Source organism: Pantherophis guttatus, chromosome 1 (genome assembly GCF_059756535.1).
Source record: "Pantherophis guttatus breed Tessera chromosome 1, ASM5975653v1, whole genome shotgun sequence".
In the NCBI taxonomy this organism is placed as follows: Eukaryota; Metazoa; Chordata; class Lepidosauria; order Squamata; family Colubridae; genus Pantherophis; species Pantherophis guttatus.
In genome coordinates, this window is record NC_142063.1 from 76051746 (window position 1) to 76070038 (window position 18293).

The following is an 18293-nucleotide window of genomic DNA, read 5'->3' on the forward strand; positions in this document are numbered from 1 at the left end:
CATGTATGTTAGTGTTTTTTTTTTAAAAAAAACAACCTCTGGATGTATTTTGTAATATTATGACGACTATTTTTTGACTGCAAGGAATATTGCCTTGTAGTTTCAGCTGTATAACATTCATACTACACTTCCCCAGGAGTGAAAGAAAAATCTTTTGTCGTAATTCTTTAGTACTATTTTTTACATCCTTTCAAAAGACATCTGAATATCAAATGATACAGTTGCTATTTTTTGCAATATAACTTACGATGCAAGAAATCTCAGTTAATGGAGCTCCTAGTGCAACATTCTTTATTTTCTATACATACTTCACAGGTCTCATCCTGAACCCACAGTGAAAAAAATACCCATTCCTCCGAGCCATGCGTTTTCCTTTCTGATCTGGACTTTCATAAAATACATTAATACCGAGCAATATAATAAAGGGTGTATATGTAGGGAGAAGGTAAAGTCTTGTGTGTACAACAGAGATCAAAGGATAGTGGTGCAAACTCCACACTGAGAATTAAATTTCTTAACACTGAAACAAATGCTCTCGTATTTCAATCAATTTGACATGTTTGCCACAAGAGAGCAGTATGATCCTACAACTGCAATCAGTCTCCATCTCCCTTTTCTCTACATCCAACACTTTGGTTATAAGGACCTGGTAACCATTGCATATTCCTTTAATCAGTTCTCTGAAGAATCTGTCTCTTCTGTGGAGCCATCACTTTCAGTATCCATTTTCCGATGGTGGTGGAGCGGCCTCCAAAGGGAACAGATGCGTGGTGAAGCACGAGAAGGCATGTTTGTTGCATCCCCACTTGCACTAGAATTGGATACTGAAAGGCCTGAAATAGATGCAATCCTGAAAGAAGAAGAAGAAAACCCTGTTGTTACTTTGGTTTACGTTTGTCATTATAAAAGTTTGTGAAAGCATACTGGGGAATATGTAAAAGTATCTATTGATCAACAATTTGCTAAAGAGTTCAGAAAAGAAGAATGCAGTCTTTAGTCACCTTTACAATTAGAGATTGAGCTCCTTTGCTTAGAAGCTCAGAAAATTGCTCCCATAGAATTCCTATAGAAATGTTGAGCTGTTTGAAATTTTCTTTTGCATGAACCAACATTTGGAAAAGCAGGCTTGCTCCTTTCTTGATATTCCTATCGACTGCAAAATACTTCCTTTTTAAATGATATTTATTAAAAAATTTCAGATACATAGATTAAAAAACTAATACAAGTTAAAATAAATTAGAAAAAAATAAAGTGCAGAGAAAAAAGAAAAAATATATATTAAAGAAAAAATATAAAGAAATGACTTCCCCCTTTATCATAAGTATAATTTTAGTAACATCACCTTCTCTGATACTGTAACATCTTTTTTTCCCCATATAGCTATAAACAAAATTTTAAAGCATTATTATTCAGTCCTAATAAAAAAAGCCCATTAAAATTTATGAGAAATAATATATTTTAACCTTTAAAAAGCCATCTTTATATTCCTTTACTTTGCTTTTAATACAGTAACTTATGACTTTTTTTTTTGAAAATACAGCTAAGAGATACCACATCTCTTGCATATAAACAGATTTTAAAGCCTCGTCCTTCAGTCTTGGTCAACAAAAATCCATTAAGAATTACCAGAAAAAAGATACCTTATTTTAATCTTGTTCAAGTAAACCAACTTTATATTCCCTCCCTTTGCTTTTAACAATACTGATCTTTCATCTCTTCAAATAATGTTCCAGTATTTGATTTTTTTTCTTTTTGTCTCCTCAAAAACTCCTTCAAAACTTTAATGCATTTCTTGTAGATGCAAAATAAGTTATTCAATGCAAAAGTTATGAGAAAGTTATAACAAAAGTTATCCAATGTATAAGTTGTTATAAGAAAGTTATCCAATTCAGTATAAATTAATAATAAAAACCATCAGAACAGCAAGTTTCATTACACCGGGTGAGTCTCAATCCTCAGCAAAAGTAGTTTATGCAAATTTAAGAAATTAAAAATGTTTTAGAATAAACAGCCGAAGAATGATTAGAATATTGATTTTGGAAAGTTGTAAATGGTCTAAAGGGGCAGAAATTAATTAGAAGAATGCATCCTGTGGGTTGTTTAGAATTCTATAAAAAATATGTGAAAAAATTGAAATTAAGGATATGTAACTTTCCTGGGAAAATGCTGTTAACTAGAAAAAAACATGAGAAGATTTTGAAAGTTGAACACTAAAGCAAACGGAAGAACTAAATTATAGGAGAAGAAACTCACTAATACAGAATGGAGCAAAATAGTTTTAATTTTGGAACAATTCAAGGGTATTTGGGAACAATGCGCTCAAGTTACTCTCAAGATTGTTATCAAAAATGGGTTTAAAAACAGTTATGAACTGTTTTACTGGGCAAGACACAGAATGAGACTGATTTGAAATGACAGGTTATAAAAATGATATGGAAGATGTTACCTGGTTTTATAAATGAAACCGGCTGATGTCTTAATAATTAAAGGGATATACAAATAACAGAAGAACTTTCCTTTGCTTCTTGAATTAACTTCAACTCTACCTGCCATGTTTTAGAGTGAAAGGAAAAATTACCATTGCTGTTACGTTAACTGCAAGAACTCTCATGTGACACCTAAAAGGAAAAATAATGGTGCCCTAGCCACTTAGTTGTTCTCCATTTTAAAAATACTTACAGTTTCTCTAATTCCTGATCCATAAGCGGGTCAAGTAGCAACTCTGCTTTCTCAGGAAGAGCTCCTGAAAATGAATAGCAAAGAGAAAGCTCAATTTAAATTCTAAAGCAAGAAAAAGTATCTATATACCATAATACTATGGAACCTGAAGTGAATCCACCCATGAAAATGGAAATCTAGGAAGAGGAACATCTGTTCAACAATTCCATGGTGAAATTCATGGAAACTGCTCTCTGTATGGCTTAGGTTTGTTAGCCTTCTTCAAAAAGCAATTGAATTTGCAGATACTCATCCTGCCAACTGCCTGATCACTCTTTTTACAACTGCTGCATTTGGAGTATCTTGTCCTACTCCTACAGGAAACATTTTTGTAGCAGCACAGCATCCTGTTAGCTCAGTGTGAGGATGGGCTGTTGAAGCCGATGTCCTTCAAACAATCATGTCATCGCATGTTGTACTGTACTTCCATAAAACAAAAGAATGAACAACCTAAGAATTAATTTTATTTTTAGCTATATCTACAATAGCGCCCCATTTCTACAAGAATGCCCTACTTACTTGTAAGTCTTTCACTTTAACAATCAGCACTGTAGCTCCTACAATTGTCTTAGTAGTAATATACATGAAATTTCAGACTTTTTGCACTAATAAGGAAGGTTATTTGGTTTACAAGGGGAACGGTCAGAGCCCCAGTTAGCTGAATAATCAGGACCTCATTGACTTCCAAATATGGGAAGCTGCTTTACCTTAGTAAGTAAAATAATCTACATCAATATTTAAAACAGTCACTAAAATATTAAATCCACATACGGTTACATAACTACACTGTGGATTAAAAGCCCCATTCCTCTCTTTAGAGGTCGGACCACTACGGAACAGACAAAAAACATCAAAAGGGTTTTGCCTGACAAGGAAGCAGAGTTTGCTTTCTAGTATGAGCAGAGAAAATGGAGCACAATCATGTTTTAAGTGCCTTTTTAAGAATGTTTTTTTGGGGGGGAGAAGGATCTCAAAATGCTAACTCTGAGGTCCTTGTCATTCATCAGCAGCTTATAGCTGCAGCAGGATTGTTCATACGAGTACATTTACTGGCAGAGAGGCCCATCTGTCCTGAACACATGATACTGCTTAGAAATCTAATGCTACCACTGGATGCCTAAATTTACTTGGTTCCTCTTCCTTCCTCATTCCTTTTGCGCCTTGTCAGCTACATGATGAGCTCATGAACAGAGCTTGTTTTGGTTTTCATTCTTCGCATAGGCACTGGTTGGATTCAGTTCATGAAGCATCAACACTGGACGTTTTTAAGAAGATGTTGGATAACCATTTGTCTGAAGTGGTGTGGGGTTTCCTGCCTAAGCAGGGGGTTGGACTAGAAGACCTCCAAGGTCCCTTCCAACTCTTCTATTCTATTCTATTCTATTCTATTCTATTCTATTCTATTCTATTCTATTCTATTCTATTCTATTCTATTCTATTCTATTCTATTCACATGATCTGAATCTAACAGATTCAGGTTGCCAATTTCCTTAACAGACCTTTTTCCTAGATGAGGAAAGGGAGACTCCAGTATGAATTGCTTACTCTGTTATTCTGTTACTATATCTCCTTTATACATCAATATAGTTGAAATAATGATCAAATATCAATATACTAAAATATGTTGAAAAAGATTAAAAACTTTGATGAGGCATATTTCATTTTTACAAAACTGTAGACTATATTGTTGTAAGCCAGATATGAGGCGACCAATAAAAAAAATGATTTTAAAAAGAGCCTCACAATCCAGGAACAAATACAATGGTTCACAAGAGAGATTTGTGCAAAGAGTCTTGAACAGGTAGACATGAATCCAGATGGATCCCCAAGTTGCATACCATTTTTGTCTAGGGCAGGGCAACCCCACCCAGTAGTAAAGATTGGAAATATTTAATCTTTGTGGCCCTCCAAATCCATTGCCAGTTAGTCTTGCTAGGATTAAACCTAAACCTTCCATCCAGACCCTCAGTGCATCCGGAATGTACCAAGCAAAAGACAGTCCATGACAGCATAACTTATTATAAAGTTATGCATATAATATAAACATATTATAAAGGCTTTGTCCTTTAAGTAAGAATAGGATTGATTTATCCCTTTCTATTCCTTTGATTTGGAGCTCTGTACAACATTCACATTTTATGCCCTAAGTATACTATGACATGGCCTTCATTATCCCATTTTGCAACAGTTCTGCCTAGCAAAGTTTCACATGCCATATACTGCACTATCAAATTCCTCCCTACCGCTCAAGTCGTCATGAACAATTCTGCAATTCTATCCTTTCATCATGGTTGACCCTTCATATTTCCTGATGATGTTGCAGAGCTTGTGGGTTGCAATGCTTGTCTATCCAAGCCTCTAAAGCATCTCTACATAACCATGTTGGTCTACTAACTGGAGTGCAAAAAAGGGGGAAAGAAGGCCTAATGGCATGTGGAATGCTACTAAGCTCCAAGGGCAGCAGATCTTCACAGAGATCTTTTACGTAACTCGTCACCTTGAAGCAGTCATTTATGGGAGAAACAGGGATGAAACCTTGTAATGAGGAAAATGTTCCTTCAGAAAGCAAGCTGCGCGTGAGGAGGGAAGGAGCAATCTAAGCTTTCTGTTTCTTCTGTCCTGCCTAATATCCCAAAAAAGGAAGACTCTTTTACAGTATATCCCTGGCACTATAATACCAAAGGCCAAATGAGCAAACGGCTGCTGCCAGCCTTCTGCAGCCTCCATTTCCTGAATGTGAAGCTTGTTCTTGTGTCTAAAGATTTCAAGAGTGCTCCAGTCTCTTGGGAGAATTGGTAAACAATGTGCAGTGGATTGGTGAATCAATATTGACAGAGGAGTGAGGCTGGGCTTGCAGTCTGCTTGACAAATTCATCAGCTGGCTTCTAATCTCTCCTTCTCTTCCCTTTCAAGATCCTGGTGAGATTGGAGGCACGGTGGGCCCCTGCCTGAAAGCGCTTTCCTTCCTCATCTGAAGCTCTCGCCTGGAACTGCCCTTGCTGCAGGGCTTTAAGGAGCCTGTGATCCCTTGCAGACCAAAGCCTATTCAAATTATCCCGTGTGCAGGGAAGATGAAAAGGCAGCAGGAGAAAAATCCTGCTTTCCTTGCCAAGATGCCTGCACCTGTTACACTTACGGCTGCCCCGCGAGAGGCCTCAGTAGGAGCCTGGCTTGAAGCCAGGACAGGCCTTTCTTAATGGAAGGAAAAACCCATACACAATGGCGGCAGTAGGCAGGGCTTTCTCAGCCCATCTGTTTGCTTTGCACCTTACGGGAAGTGGATTTTGTACAGGCAGAAGGAAAAGCCCGAACCGGTGCAATCTAGGCATCATCTTTGCTTGGGAATGCATTACTAGCTAAGCTTGTTTGCTGAAGGGATTGAGGGCTTGTATGCATGTTCCTTTTGATATATAATCTCTACGTTTTGGGTAAACAGCAGCTCCAGTTGTTGGCAGGGGCTGGGATGCTGGGAAGGGAGAGGAGTTGAGCTAAGACGTATCCTTGAGCACAGAAAATGCAGAGGTATTAAGAGCAGCTTGGATGGCTGCTAGCAGGGCATGCGGTTATATTCAGAACCCCAGAAATGCATCAAAAAGGCCCAGTGCTGGTCTCCAACACAGACAGATTCTACTATGGAAAAAGACACCCACTTTTTCAAAGCCTGATTTTAAGGTTGCAGGACAAATAACAATTCTGAAAGAGCGTATGTGCATTGCTTCTGTCTTGAAATCATGATATTTCTACTGAAACAAAGTCTTGGCTTCTTCAGAAGAAAATGATGAAATAAGAAAAATAAGGAAATACTATATATGTATGTATGTATGTATGTATGTATGTATGTATATATATATATGTTTTCTGAGGTTTTCGCGGGTGTTTGTATGTAGGTCTTTGGTTCTTCGGGTTTTCTCCCACGTAGAATTGGAAGTGTCTTGGCGATATTTCGACGAAGTCTCATTCGTCATCTTCAGGCTGGTGTTTTCGGCTTCGTGCTTCTAGGAGCAATGTGTGATCGCAGCTGTTTCTTCCTTTTAACTGCCAGTGGGGGTGTGAACTGATTGGGTGGGAGCTTGGCTGTGTTCTGATTGGGTGGAGGTGTGTTCTGATTGGCTGGGGGCTTGGCTGTGCTCTGATTGGATGGGGGGTTGGCTGTGTTCTGATTGGATGGGGGTGTGTTCTGTTTAGGTAGGGGCTTGGTTGTACTCGGGTTAGTCTGAGTTGCAGGGGGATTTGAGCTGGTGAGCTGCGTTGCTGTTGTTTGGCTTCGCGTTCGTGGTTGTGCCACATCTTCATGGTGGGTGTCAGTTTGCTTCATGTATGGATTGGAGGGGTTTAAAGTGGCTAATGATGCAGCTGTGGTCTGGCTTATGGTTTGTGGTCGTGCCTCATCGGTGTGGATTTGGGTTTGTTTTTTGCATGGATGTGTGGTGACGACATCCTGTGTGGTTTTCGTGAGTGTGAGTCTGGTGTCATTCTTAGTGTTAGGAACTCGTTTGTCAATAAATGGCTGGTAGGCGGGAGGTATCATCTCGTTTATTCATGCTGTGTGGGTGTTTTTCTATCTTGATGGCTTCTCTGATTATTCTGGGGTGTGTGTGTGTGTGTATACACACACACACACACTGCTCAAAAAAATAAAGAGAATACATACACTGCTCAAAAAATAAAGAGAACACAAGCAGAAGACATCCGAGATCTGAATGAATGAAATAGCCTTATTAAATACTTTGTTCATTACATACAGTAGTTTTGTGTTCCCTTTAGTTGTTTGAGCAGTGTATAAACTACTGTATGTAAAGAACAAAGTATTTAATAAGGCTATTTCATTCATTCAGATCTCGGATGTCTTCTACTTGTGTTCCCTTTATTTTTTTGAGCAGTATATATATATCCTCTTGTAAAGATATTACTCTGGATTCTGAACAGGAGGAAATCAGGATCTGGGGCACAGAACAGAATGGTAGTTGCCCATCTCTTTCCTCTCTGCTGGAGGGTTACATCACCTAAAATCTAATGGAGATAGATGGGAATTAAGGCACATTTTTGTTTTGTTATGTGATTTGCCTTGTTTAAATCTCATGGAATTGTTTTACTTTTAATACAAACTTTTCTGGCAGACTTACTAGCCTTGTGGACTCTGTAAGCTTGACAAAGGAATCTAGGCCACCAAATTCTTAAAATAGTATTCATGGAAAATAAAGGACTTTTCATTACCAAGAGCTTTGTTGATCCCGTGATGCTTTGCAAGAGCCATCAGAAATCCATAGAAAGTTACTCTCTGTACATTGCTCAGAATTTCCTTGAGAACAGTGGCTGGGGGGCAGCTGGGGAAACAAAAGGTACACAAGAAAAACACTTGACATATCAATGTCTGTGAATTACCTTTGTTTAGACTTAAGACTGATCAAACTGAATGAACTGAATCATCTAGATCATGAACCCATCTTCCTACAATTTGAGAAATGTCTCTTTCTGCAACAAGGGAGAGAATGGGCTAGTAGTTCCATGGACACTCATGATTCCTTTTAACCTGAGAGAATCGTGGGAAGAGAAGGTCCCAGTGAAAAGCATTTCCCAATTACTTTAAACATCACCTTTCTTCTTCGTGTTGAAGGACATCTAGTTGGCCAGGCAGCAATTAAAGCAGGATTTGGGAAACTCTGGTATGGTGGCCCAACTTATTCTATGGGGATTCAAGAAAAGTTCTCCCCTTTCCCAGAGCCTCCCTCTTTACCATTAAAGATTGCTTTGTATTTTCCTGATAGGTCATTCCATAGAAGTTTTCCCCAGTGGGTGAATCTATGCGTTACACAAACTTTCAGAAATCATCCTATGCTTTCCCCATTTTTCCCTAAGTAGAAAGGCATGGAAAATGGTGGCAATTTAGTGGAAAGTATGCTCTATTCATTTGCAAATGTGAAAAGAGCATCACTTCCAAATGTAGCAAATCGTTGCTGGATTGCCCTGCATGTAGGATAAAATGTGACCTTTTTCTTACTGTGTTGTGTATTCTTTATAAATGTATGTTTCTGTGTTCTCTCTCTTTTTTTTTTTTGCAAAAAAAGGATGTAATTTGTATGTTTGGAAAAAAAAAAACTTTCTATTTTGCCATAGCACTTATTTCTTAATCTTGGATCACATATTCAACTAATACCATCTTAAAAAAATTAACACATATTTACTTAATCAAAACAATTACCCTTCTATTAACCCACCTTAATTCTTAATTCAATTAATAACTCATAATACAACAATTCTTACCCTAAGTCCTCACTATTGACAATACAGTTCAAACATATTTATATTTCATTATGCTCATTAAATCTTTATTCCATTATTACTTTATCAAATTTAAATCTTATCTTTAATTTTAAAAATATAGCAATTTAACATTTAAATGTAGTTCTTAGTTCAAATAATGCTCTTTAATGCAATTTCCCAATTATCCTAAATTCTATCAAACCAGGTAATAAATGTTCAAATTATCACAATTGTTATACATATTTAAACAATATCCCAATTATTATAGCTATCAATTTTCTAATTTAACCTTTTATTTTATCCTTCCACTGTTAATCCCAGTGTACAAAATATATCTTTATTCCACTGTTAATCCCAGCGTAATCATCTTTATTTTTCTCACTGTTAATCCCAGTGTAATCATCTTTATTTTTCTCATTGTTAATCCCAGTGTAATCATCTTTTACTTTCGTAGATATATTATTACAAATATTCAAATTATAACAATTGTTATAGGTATTTAAACAATATCCCAGTTATTGTAACCATCAATTTCCTCAAGTAGTATCTTTTAGCATCTTAATAATAAATTGGTTCATTATATCCATTGCTATATTTCTTTTAATGTAGTCTATTTTCCATATATTTTAACTTCAATCCCTATTTCATTTCTAAATATCTGTAACATAATTCTTTTCATATTTGTTAATCTCAATATAGTAATTTTATAAATCCAGGTCCTGGACTTCTTTAAATTTCTTAATATTTTCCAACCTTTTATTTTTTTATCATTCAGTATTAATCTCCATATAATCATCATCATATTATTATTAATCTCAATATAATCATCATTATGTTATTGTTAATCTCAATATAATCTCTAGAGACCTCCTTTTTATTATTACTATTCCCAAATAATAGTAATTATTTCATAATTACTATTCAATTATTTGTTCATATATAATCACAATATCTTTATCTTCTTTATTTTCCACTTCTATGTCTTATTTCTCCATCTTCATTTTCTTGTCCACACATGTATACTTCCTTTCAATTTTTACATCCTCAAACTTTATCCTCTGTGCAACATTATAGTTATTTCTTTTATTTCCATTCTCCAGGTCAAATAATTGCTCCAATTATAAAAAATCTATTGTATTCCCTTCTATTTCTTTTTTTATTCCTCGAAAAGTCAAGCCTCTTGTAGACAAGAAAATCCTCCTCCAGAAGTTCTCACAGTTATTATCTGTGAAGTTCACAATTTTCCAAAACAAAGAATCAAGTTACAATGTTCCTCTTTACTCCAGATAGTGTCTCTCTGCAATCCATAGTTTCCGATTGCTTAACAAGTATCCATTTTGTTTCCATTACATCACTTCTCTTTCTTTTTCAATTTAAAAATATCAAATCATATTTAAAGTCCAGTCCAAATTTAAATAGTTCTTCTCACTTCTTTTTTTCTTTTTTCCTTTTTATTTATACATCTTTTTTTCTTAAAGCTTATTATCCATTCTTTTAATTTTTCTTGCAATTTAAAAAAGAAAGGGGAAAAAAAGATCTCTTTATTTCTTTCCAATCCTTTGACCATATCTAATTGCTTAAAGTTTCCAATTAGTTTATTCAGAAATCAGTTTTCAATTGGGTTTTTGTCTCTTCCAAATTACATTTCAAAATCTGCTTTGCCCCCATGCTGCTTAGCCGCTATTACACATTAAGGGTCTTATAGTTGTAAGATATTTCTCTTGTTATTCAAGCCTGAGTTGGCTGTCACTCACCCAGCTTCAAAAAAAACTCCGTTCCGTTCCTGTCTTCCTCCAGCTCTACACTTAGTCCAGTTGTCCCAGCTTCGTGACAGTCGCCATGGCTGCCGCCCCCCCGCTGGCAATTCACAAAGAGTTCCCTCTGACCACTGAGGAACTTGCCTGTTGCTCTTGGTCATCCGAAGTGCCTCTCTTTCTTTCCCATCCCTGCAGGATGGTTCCGGTCCGAAGATCCATTGGCAGTGGTTTGGCAGCCGGGGTTTTTGCGGTGCTCATCAGAGCCCGCTATTTCCCCAACTGTCTCGCCGTGATGCCAAACCGGAAGTCCTCTTTTGTGTGTTCTCTTTTCTCTATGACTTTCGTGTGTGCATGTATTGCCTTTCTTTCTGTATGTTTTTGGCATGTGCACATGTATGACAAAATAATTATTGCAAAGTTTTGTCCCATTTGACGCTGAATGTTTGGAAGAGCCTTGAATCAAACTAAACAAGCAAGCTGTTTAGTTGTTTGCTGTGACAGAGATTCTAAATACAAAGAAAAAGTCTGACCCTTTACAAGGAGAGTTTTAAGCTACCCTTTTAAAATGCTTTGTTCTATAGGTGACAATTTTAGGTTGTCATCAGAGCACAGTTTAATGTGATGAAGAACAATGTCCCATGAAATCTTGTTCTTTTATCTTCATCACAAATTATATTATTTTCTTGTTTATGTCAGCTGCATTTGAACTCTCTTCACTCTAATCCATTTCTTTCTTTCAGTCAATATAGTTTTTCATTGTAAATGAAGTATACTAGTTATTAAAATGAAATAGTTCCCTTTCCATGAGAAACCAATGCATTAAATCAATGAATCTGACAGACCTCCAAAAATCTGAAAGTCAAAATATGTTCACTAACTGATATAAAATGGGGCAGAACTGGTGACAGCTGAAAATCTGTTGCGTAATACATACAAAAGTCAAAACTTAATCTGTATCACTACCTGACACATGCTTGTTTCAGGAAGTAGAGGAACAGCACAAGACTGAAGATAAAAGGTCACATTTACAAGACATTTTTGATATGGATTGTTTGTACCAAAATATCAGTAAGATCCTTCCTTACCCTGAAGCCAATGAAATAGATACAACTTGTCCTAATCCAGCTGGCCTTACCTGTATTTAGATTTGTCACATAATGATTCAAGGCACTGGTAAAATGCAGATGCCTCCACTCCATCGACTGGACTGCATTCATTGAGAGCTTGACGCGAACGATGCTGCCCAGAAGACGACGTAGGCACAATTACAGTGTTTGGATTTTTACCTGTCAAGAGCTCTTGATAGATGGCAGCCACATTTTCAATAAACTCTATTCAAAAAACAAAGATAGGTTGTAAAAATCACTTATGAACGTATTATAAGAGTATGTGCTGTATATAAAAGACTACATTACGTGTGTAGTCTATTCTAATTCTATTCTAGTTATGTATTGTACTTTGAGAATGTTTTACTGTTTCCAGCGCTGATATGAATATGCAGTGAGCAATATAAATATGCAACGTACTTGCTAATTTAGTTGCTATATGACATGAAAATCACACAAAGGTTAACAAAGCTATCTCAAAGGGCCTTTTGGGTAGTCTATAGATTCTATTCTTTGAACTAGGGTTTCAATTATGTAGACTTTTCATTGTGTGAAGAAGCATAAAAGACAAGGCCACCCAATCAGAATACACACACACACACACACATCCATAGTCATTGAAATAAACATACAATTTAGGTATTTGCCATTGTTAGAGGTTTCAGGAGAGGTGAGTTACGCAGGCTCTAGTAAGCAGCCCAGTGTGTTTCAATGCAACTTCAAATGAAATACAGTATGGTGGTCAAAAGAGATATGACCAAAGAAACTGGCTGAAAGTATTCTCCATTAGGCTTCAAAATTTTCCTGTTATTTACTCCCAGAGTCTACATATAAGCACATTTTTAAAAACCATCCAGATCAGATATCCAAAGATGTAGACTCCATTCCGAGTGTTTTGCATTCATGCAGATTGGTGGGCGACCTGAAAAAAACTGTTGAATTTGGATAACAATAGAAATGGTATTCAAAGGTATTAGTGTGCAACACTTTGCATGCACGACTGGAACCTGCGAAAGTGTCTGTACTGAAACAGATAGGTGACATTTTAATGTGAATTTGAAGGTTTGGAACTCTCGGAGGATGAAACGGATAATAAATTATTGCTTTTTATTTTCCTTTTTATGTTAGTTTGAACTCCAGAATAGCATAATCTCCCTCATACAGATGACACGATTGTAGAGCGAAAGATGACTTGAGGAAAGGGTTATTAATTGCCATGCAATTGAACCTTGTTTCGAGAGAGAAATAAGAGAGAAACTTGTCTTAGGAGTAGGAGTGAAATAAGCCATTTAGTACAATGCCCTCTCTGACATGATAATAAACATTTGCACACAATCATCATTATTACATTTTACTCTCAAATGAAAAACATTTATAATAACTGCTTTCATTTAGTTCTCAACTAAGGCAAAATTGTATCTCAGAATAAAACAGCCGAGCCTGTTCCAAATATTTGGAATTTCCTACACAAGCCTAAGTACCTGTCGGATGGCTTAGCAAGACAAAATTTTATGTTTTGTCCTAATACTATGTATCACAAAAGTTATTTGCTTCTTCCATTTCATTTTTTATTGCTTATTCACAAATTACCCAACCAAGGATTCTAAAGTAGCAAATAAAGCAAATGAGTTTTAGAGATAACAGGTTTTATAAATTTAGTTGGCTAGACTGGATCAGTTCAATAGGTTTTATTATAATTTTATACACCATTTTAAATTAAGTACTTTGTCATTTATTATACATTCATGGATATTTGCTGTTCTCTCCCTGTCATTTTCTCTCTGTCCCTCTTATGCTGGTTATTGACCATAATTTTCAATACTGGAATTTCATATATGCAATAGCCTTTTCTGAACAATGTGCAAAAGTCACATAGAGTTTATCTTATGTGTAGAAACTGTCTATGTAACTGTAACTCAAGGTGCTGGGTAGCTATCAACAGCTTTCGAGCATTTCTCTATGCTGATTGATGAAAACAAATTTTGTAAACACATTTCAGGAGGATTTGCTCTACCAGGAACAAGCCTGGGGATACCCCTGAGATGCCATCAAGGTTTTCTATCACTGGTGGAAAAATTGTGCTAAAACTTGCCAGCTTTGCTTCCAACATCTCCCCAGGTAAGCAGGCTCTTGAATCTCCAATCTTTCTTAGATTTACCAGAGAGGTCCCAAAAGGGATGAACCAAATAAGAATCCAATCTACACTCAAGACCCTAGCACTGAGGAGCCTGATGGAATCAGCACATATAGGAATGCTAGGAATAGGGCATGTTTACAAAAACTCACTTCCCAATTACGGCCTGGAATCTGAAATATTTTAAAAGAGCTCTGATATTTATGGAGACAGAACTCCTTATTGACAAAGCTACATTTTATTAGCTTTGAATGGATTATCAACATTTTTTACCTTGTCTTCAGTTTTTATACATCCATTGCTCCAATCTAAACCATCCTTATGTTACCTATGTAGAATTACCATCCCTGAATTCATGCATACAACAGCCATCACAGAGGTTGTAGAGTTGGTCTGGTGCTTACAGGAATTAACATCGCATGGGAAAGGCCAGGTAAGTTTGTTTAATTATATCATAATGATTTTATACCAGGAGCAGTGGTTGTCCTTCATTACTGATCTCAGTTTAAAGTCTGACATAACTTACAAAGTCTGTAAACAGTCTTAGAGATCTTGTTCTCTGACTTGCTACTAAAAGCATTCAGGTTGGTAATACCAGCAAAGCCTTTTCAATTACCATTGCATTCTCATAATGTTTTCACTTAAGTAATTCTTTTGGGGTAGACATACTCAGATCGCTGCTTTCTTTTTGGTCTTTAGCATATATTTTTATCTATGCTGTTATCATGTATTTTTAAAGGTATTTTTATTGCAACTGCTTATTAATACTTGCTCTAAAAGGCATGGGGGGAATATATTAATTAAAGTTATGCGTGGAATAATCCTCAGATATACAGAACAAAGCTTGACAAACAGATTTCGGACAGCACGTTTTTTATTAAGAGCAAAACTGTCTGACCAAGGTTGTTCCCAGTACTATGCTATCTGATCTGTCCGATTACATTAATCACAAATGTAATAAAGTGGGATAGACTTGCCTGAGTAGTAAAACTGGATCTGGAAGGCAAACAGGAAGTCTGAAAAAGACATCAAACAGTCCACAGCATCATCCATTAAAACAATCCTGGAATCAAGAAGGAGAGAGCTCAGCAACAGCCAATGTGATGTACAGCAGAGATACAGGGCATTGGAAGTGAAGCAGAAATGTTCAGGACTGATAAAAGGAGTCACAGTTTGTTCCATAGCTCTCCAAATCACTCCCAGAATCTGTTGTATTAAGCCCATCGAGTTTCTTCTTAATGCTTTAAGACAATCAAATGATACTTTTGTTATTATGTTTTTTATTATCCCTATAAAGTACCACTAAAGGCTGACCTACAGCATATTTATTTGTTTGTTTTATTTGTTTGCTTATTTAATTAATTTAACCAACTAGCATTTTCAATGGATAGCCAGGGCTGTAACTTTCAGAAAAATGGGATTCTACAATAGCAATTCCACCCCCACCCACCCACCGCCACAACAGTCTGGTTCCCATATTCTCTGCTATTTGCAAGTTCCAAGCCCTCTTCAAAGACAGTCCTTTGTATGGTGCATTGCAATAGTCCACAGGGTCTGGAATTCCATGCGCAACTAAGTTTCACTGTCGTTTTGATGACATCTCATCCCAAACTAACAGATGACTTCTACCAGCGGTTTTATATATATGTTAAATAACGCAAGGGAGTGAACTGAATCCTGTAGCATCCCACAGTGGACAGACAAGAGCTTGCCCATCCCACTCACCTTCCATGACAACCAACTGGAAGCACCCACAAGTAGGAATAGAACCACTGCAAGATGGTGCATTGTACTCTCAGACATTCAGGTTGCCCAGAAAGATGCCTTGATCAATAGCATTAAATGTTGCCAGATGTCCTATAGAACAAGGACATCTCCTTATCACTCCCCTCATTCATGCTCAAATGCAGCAGAGCAATCAGTGCTGTTTCTGCCTTCTTGATTCTTGAAGTCTAACCTCCCACAAGTCTTCTCTCTTGCCCAGACAAATCCTAAACTGCACCCATCATTGTGTGAAAAAATCCACTTACATTATTTTTCCTTTCTCCTCCTTTCTGCTACAGCTCAAGATTTGCTTCCCAAACCTGCTCTGTATGATTCCCAAATACTGCAGATATTTACCATACAATAAATAAATCTGCAGCTACTGATCAATTTTCTCCAACACACTTGATATATCTATTCCTAAAATGAAAGTCATTCATAAAAGCAATCTAAAGTCTTAAAAACTAGATTGTCAAGAAGACTACAGTGATAGCAATAACACTTATATACTGCTTTACAGCCCTCTCTAAGTGGTTTACAGAGTCAGCTTATTGCCCCCAACAATTTGGGTCCTCATTTTACCCACCTTGGGAGGATGGAAGGCTGAGTCAAGCTTGAGCCTGGTGAAATTTGAACTGCCAAATTGCAGGCAGCCAGCAGTCAGCAGAAGTAGCCTGCAGTACTGCACTCTAACCACTGTGCCACTGTGGCTCATATCCTTATGAGCAGAGAATAACCATCTGTATTTCCTATTGCTTGTGGGTTACTCTAATAAAATAACTTCATTTAAAAGTGAACTAAATCCTGAAGAGACAAATGAGAAAATACTTGTTTTCTTGCTTTTGGAAAAGAAGCAATAGTCTAATATAAAGGATAAAACTAAAATAAGATTACAACCACAGATATCTCCTCTGTGCTGTTTTAACCTTGGATGAACACAGTTAATGCTAATAGGAAGAACAAAACTTTACTGTCTCAATTTATATTGCTATTCCAACAGCATTAAATCTATAAAACCTTATAAAAGCAAAGCCTGGGATACTCTTACAAAAACTTCACAGAACAGTCAGATGATAAAGCAGCAATTATGGGGAGGAAGAAATTGCTATGCCATTAATTTGCCAGCATCGGAAAAGAAAGGCATTACTTAGATACCATGTTAATGTCTCTGTTTGGGTTGTCCAATTGTTTCGCTTTCTTCCTTAAACTCCTTGACCCAAACCCACCTTTTTCCAAGATTTAGTTTCTGAATTGATACTATAATATTGCAATGTAACCAAGTTTTAGGTATGCTAACTAAATCACTTGTCTACTCTTTCTTTCCTATGTTCACCTGCCTGGCTGTTCCTTAGTTTTTTTTCCTCCCATAGCTAATCATTGAGAGTTAGCTATGCAACTCTGAATGAGCTACACAGTAATGCTGTGATAAATAATACTCAAAATATGCATGCTCCTAGTGTTTATTACTCATGTGACACAATTGTACATCATTAATAGATATACACTGTGTATTTCAGTTTCAGACGTCTTAAAAACCAAAAATAATCTATCTTTTTCTTTAAAAACTGTTTCTAGAATATAAAGCATAGAACCAGTGATATAAACGAAGGCTCTTGTCCTTTTAGAATAGATATTTTTCTTCTGATTCTTCAAGCAATATGTTTAAAAGATGTTATAATTTTCTGCAAAGTAAACCCAATGTAGTTTAATACATTGCACTGTATTCAGATTCCCTTCATAAATTCGAACAATATGCTGGCTTTTCCCCAAGTATTGTATTTGCAGACTATTATCCTATAATATGTAATATTGGGGTCCCTCACATGAGCCTCTAAGGGCAAAATGAGTGGCTGTTTTTCTGTAACCCCAGTTCTTCAAATGGATCTGTGCATGGCCCTTCATTTAGGAAGATTTTAAAGCTGAGCTTTGTAATGGGACTTCATCCACTCCAGCCCATGGCCTCACCAAGTAATGCAAAGTACTTGGAACCAACTTGAAAGGAGTAAAATATGAGGTTACTCAAGAAGGACTTGAAAAACCACAATTACAATTACAAGTAAACAATTTATAATTCTTTGTAGTTTCTACGCATTCCATACATGTATAGCAGTAAGTTCAGAAACTGACAAATTTACATCCTTGCCACCTGGACATTCCTCACTTATTAAGAGAGCAGCTTTCTTGCCAAATATTGAATAAGTCCCCACCTAAATGATCTGGGAAACAAGATCCTAAAACAATAGCAACCCAGTTGCTGAGATTTCTGTACCTTTTTATATTTTCTTTCAATAAATCTTGTTAAAAGAAACTCTGGGAGAATCTTGATTTTAGTTAAAGTGGGCTTGGCAATAGAGAATACTGCAGTTTACATACAGCACAAGGTTAACAAACATCGAGACAATGAAGCATCTGCTGCATATCATCTGCGAGAAGGAAGTCAGAAGAATTATGACCTGAACCAGATGGAAATCAGTCACTGCCTTTGGCAGGAAACAGGCATCTGGTAAGAAGTTTGTCTCTAACTTGGATGACGTTAGATCAGTGTGAAAAGTA

At 36.5% G+C, this 18293-nt stretch overlaps 1 protein-coding gene across 3 annotated transcripts in view; it reads right to left on the reverse strand.

Moving 5' to 3' along the window:
• Window positions 1-268: 268 nt before the first annotated feature.
• Window positions 269-18293, reverse strand: part of CSTPP1 (centriolar satellite-associated tubulin polyglutamylase complex regulator 1) — a 178592-nt gene continuing 160567 nt past the window's right edge. For all 3 annotated transcript variants that reach the window (XM_087883098.1, XM_034417494.2, XM_087883104.1), the window contains exons 5-9: window positions 14954-15039; window positions 11872-12067; window positions 7933-8042; window positions 2680-2743; window positions 269-850 (exon numbers count right to left, since the gene is read on the reverse strand). In XM_087883098.1, coding sequence (XP_087739224.1) covers window positions 673-850; window positions 2680-2743; window positions 7933-8042; window positions 11872-12067; window positions 14954-15039 — 634 coding nt within the window. In that variant the 3' untranslated portion in view covers window positions 269-672. The remainder of the gene's footprint in view (window positions 851-2679; window positions 2744-7932; window positions 8043-11871; window positions 12068-14953; window positions 15040-18293) is intronic.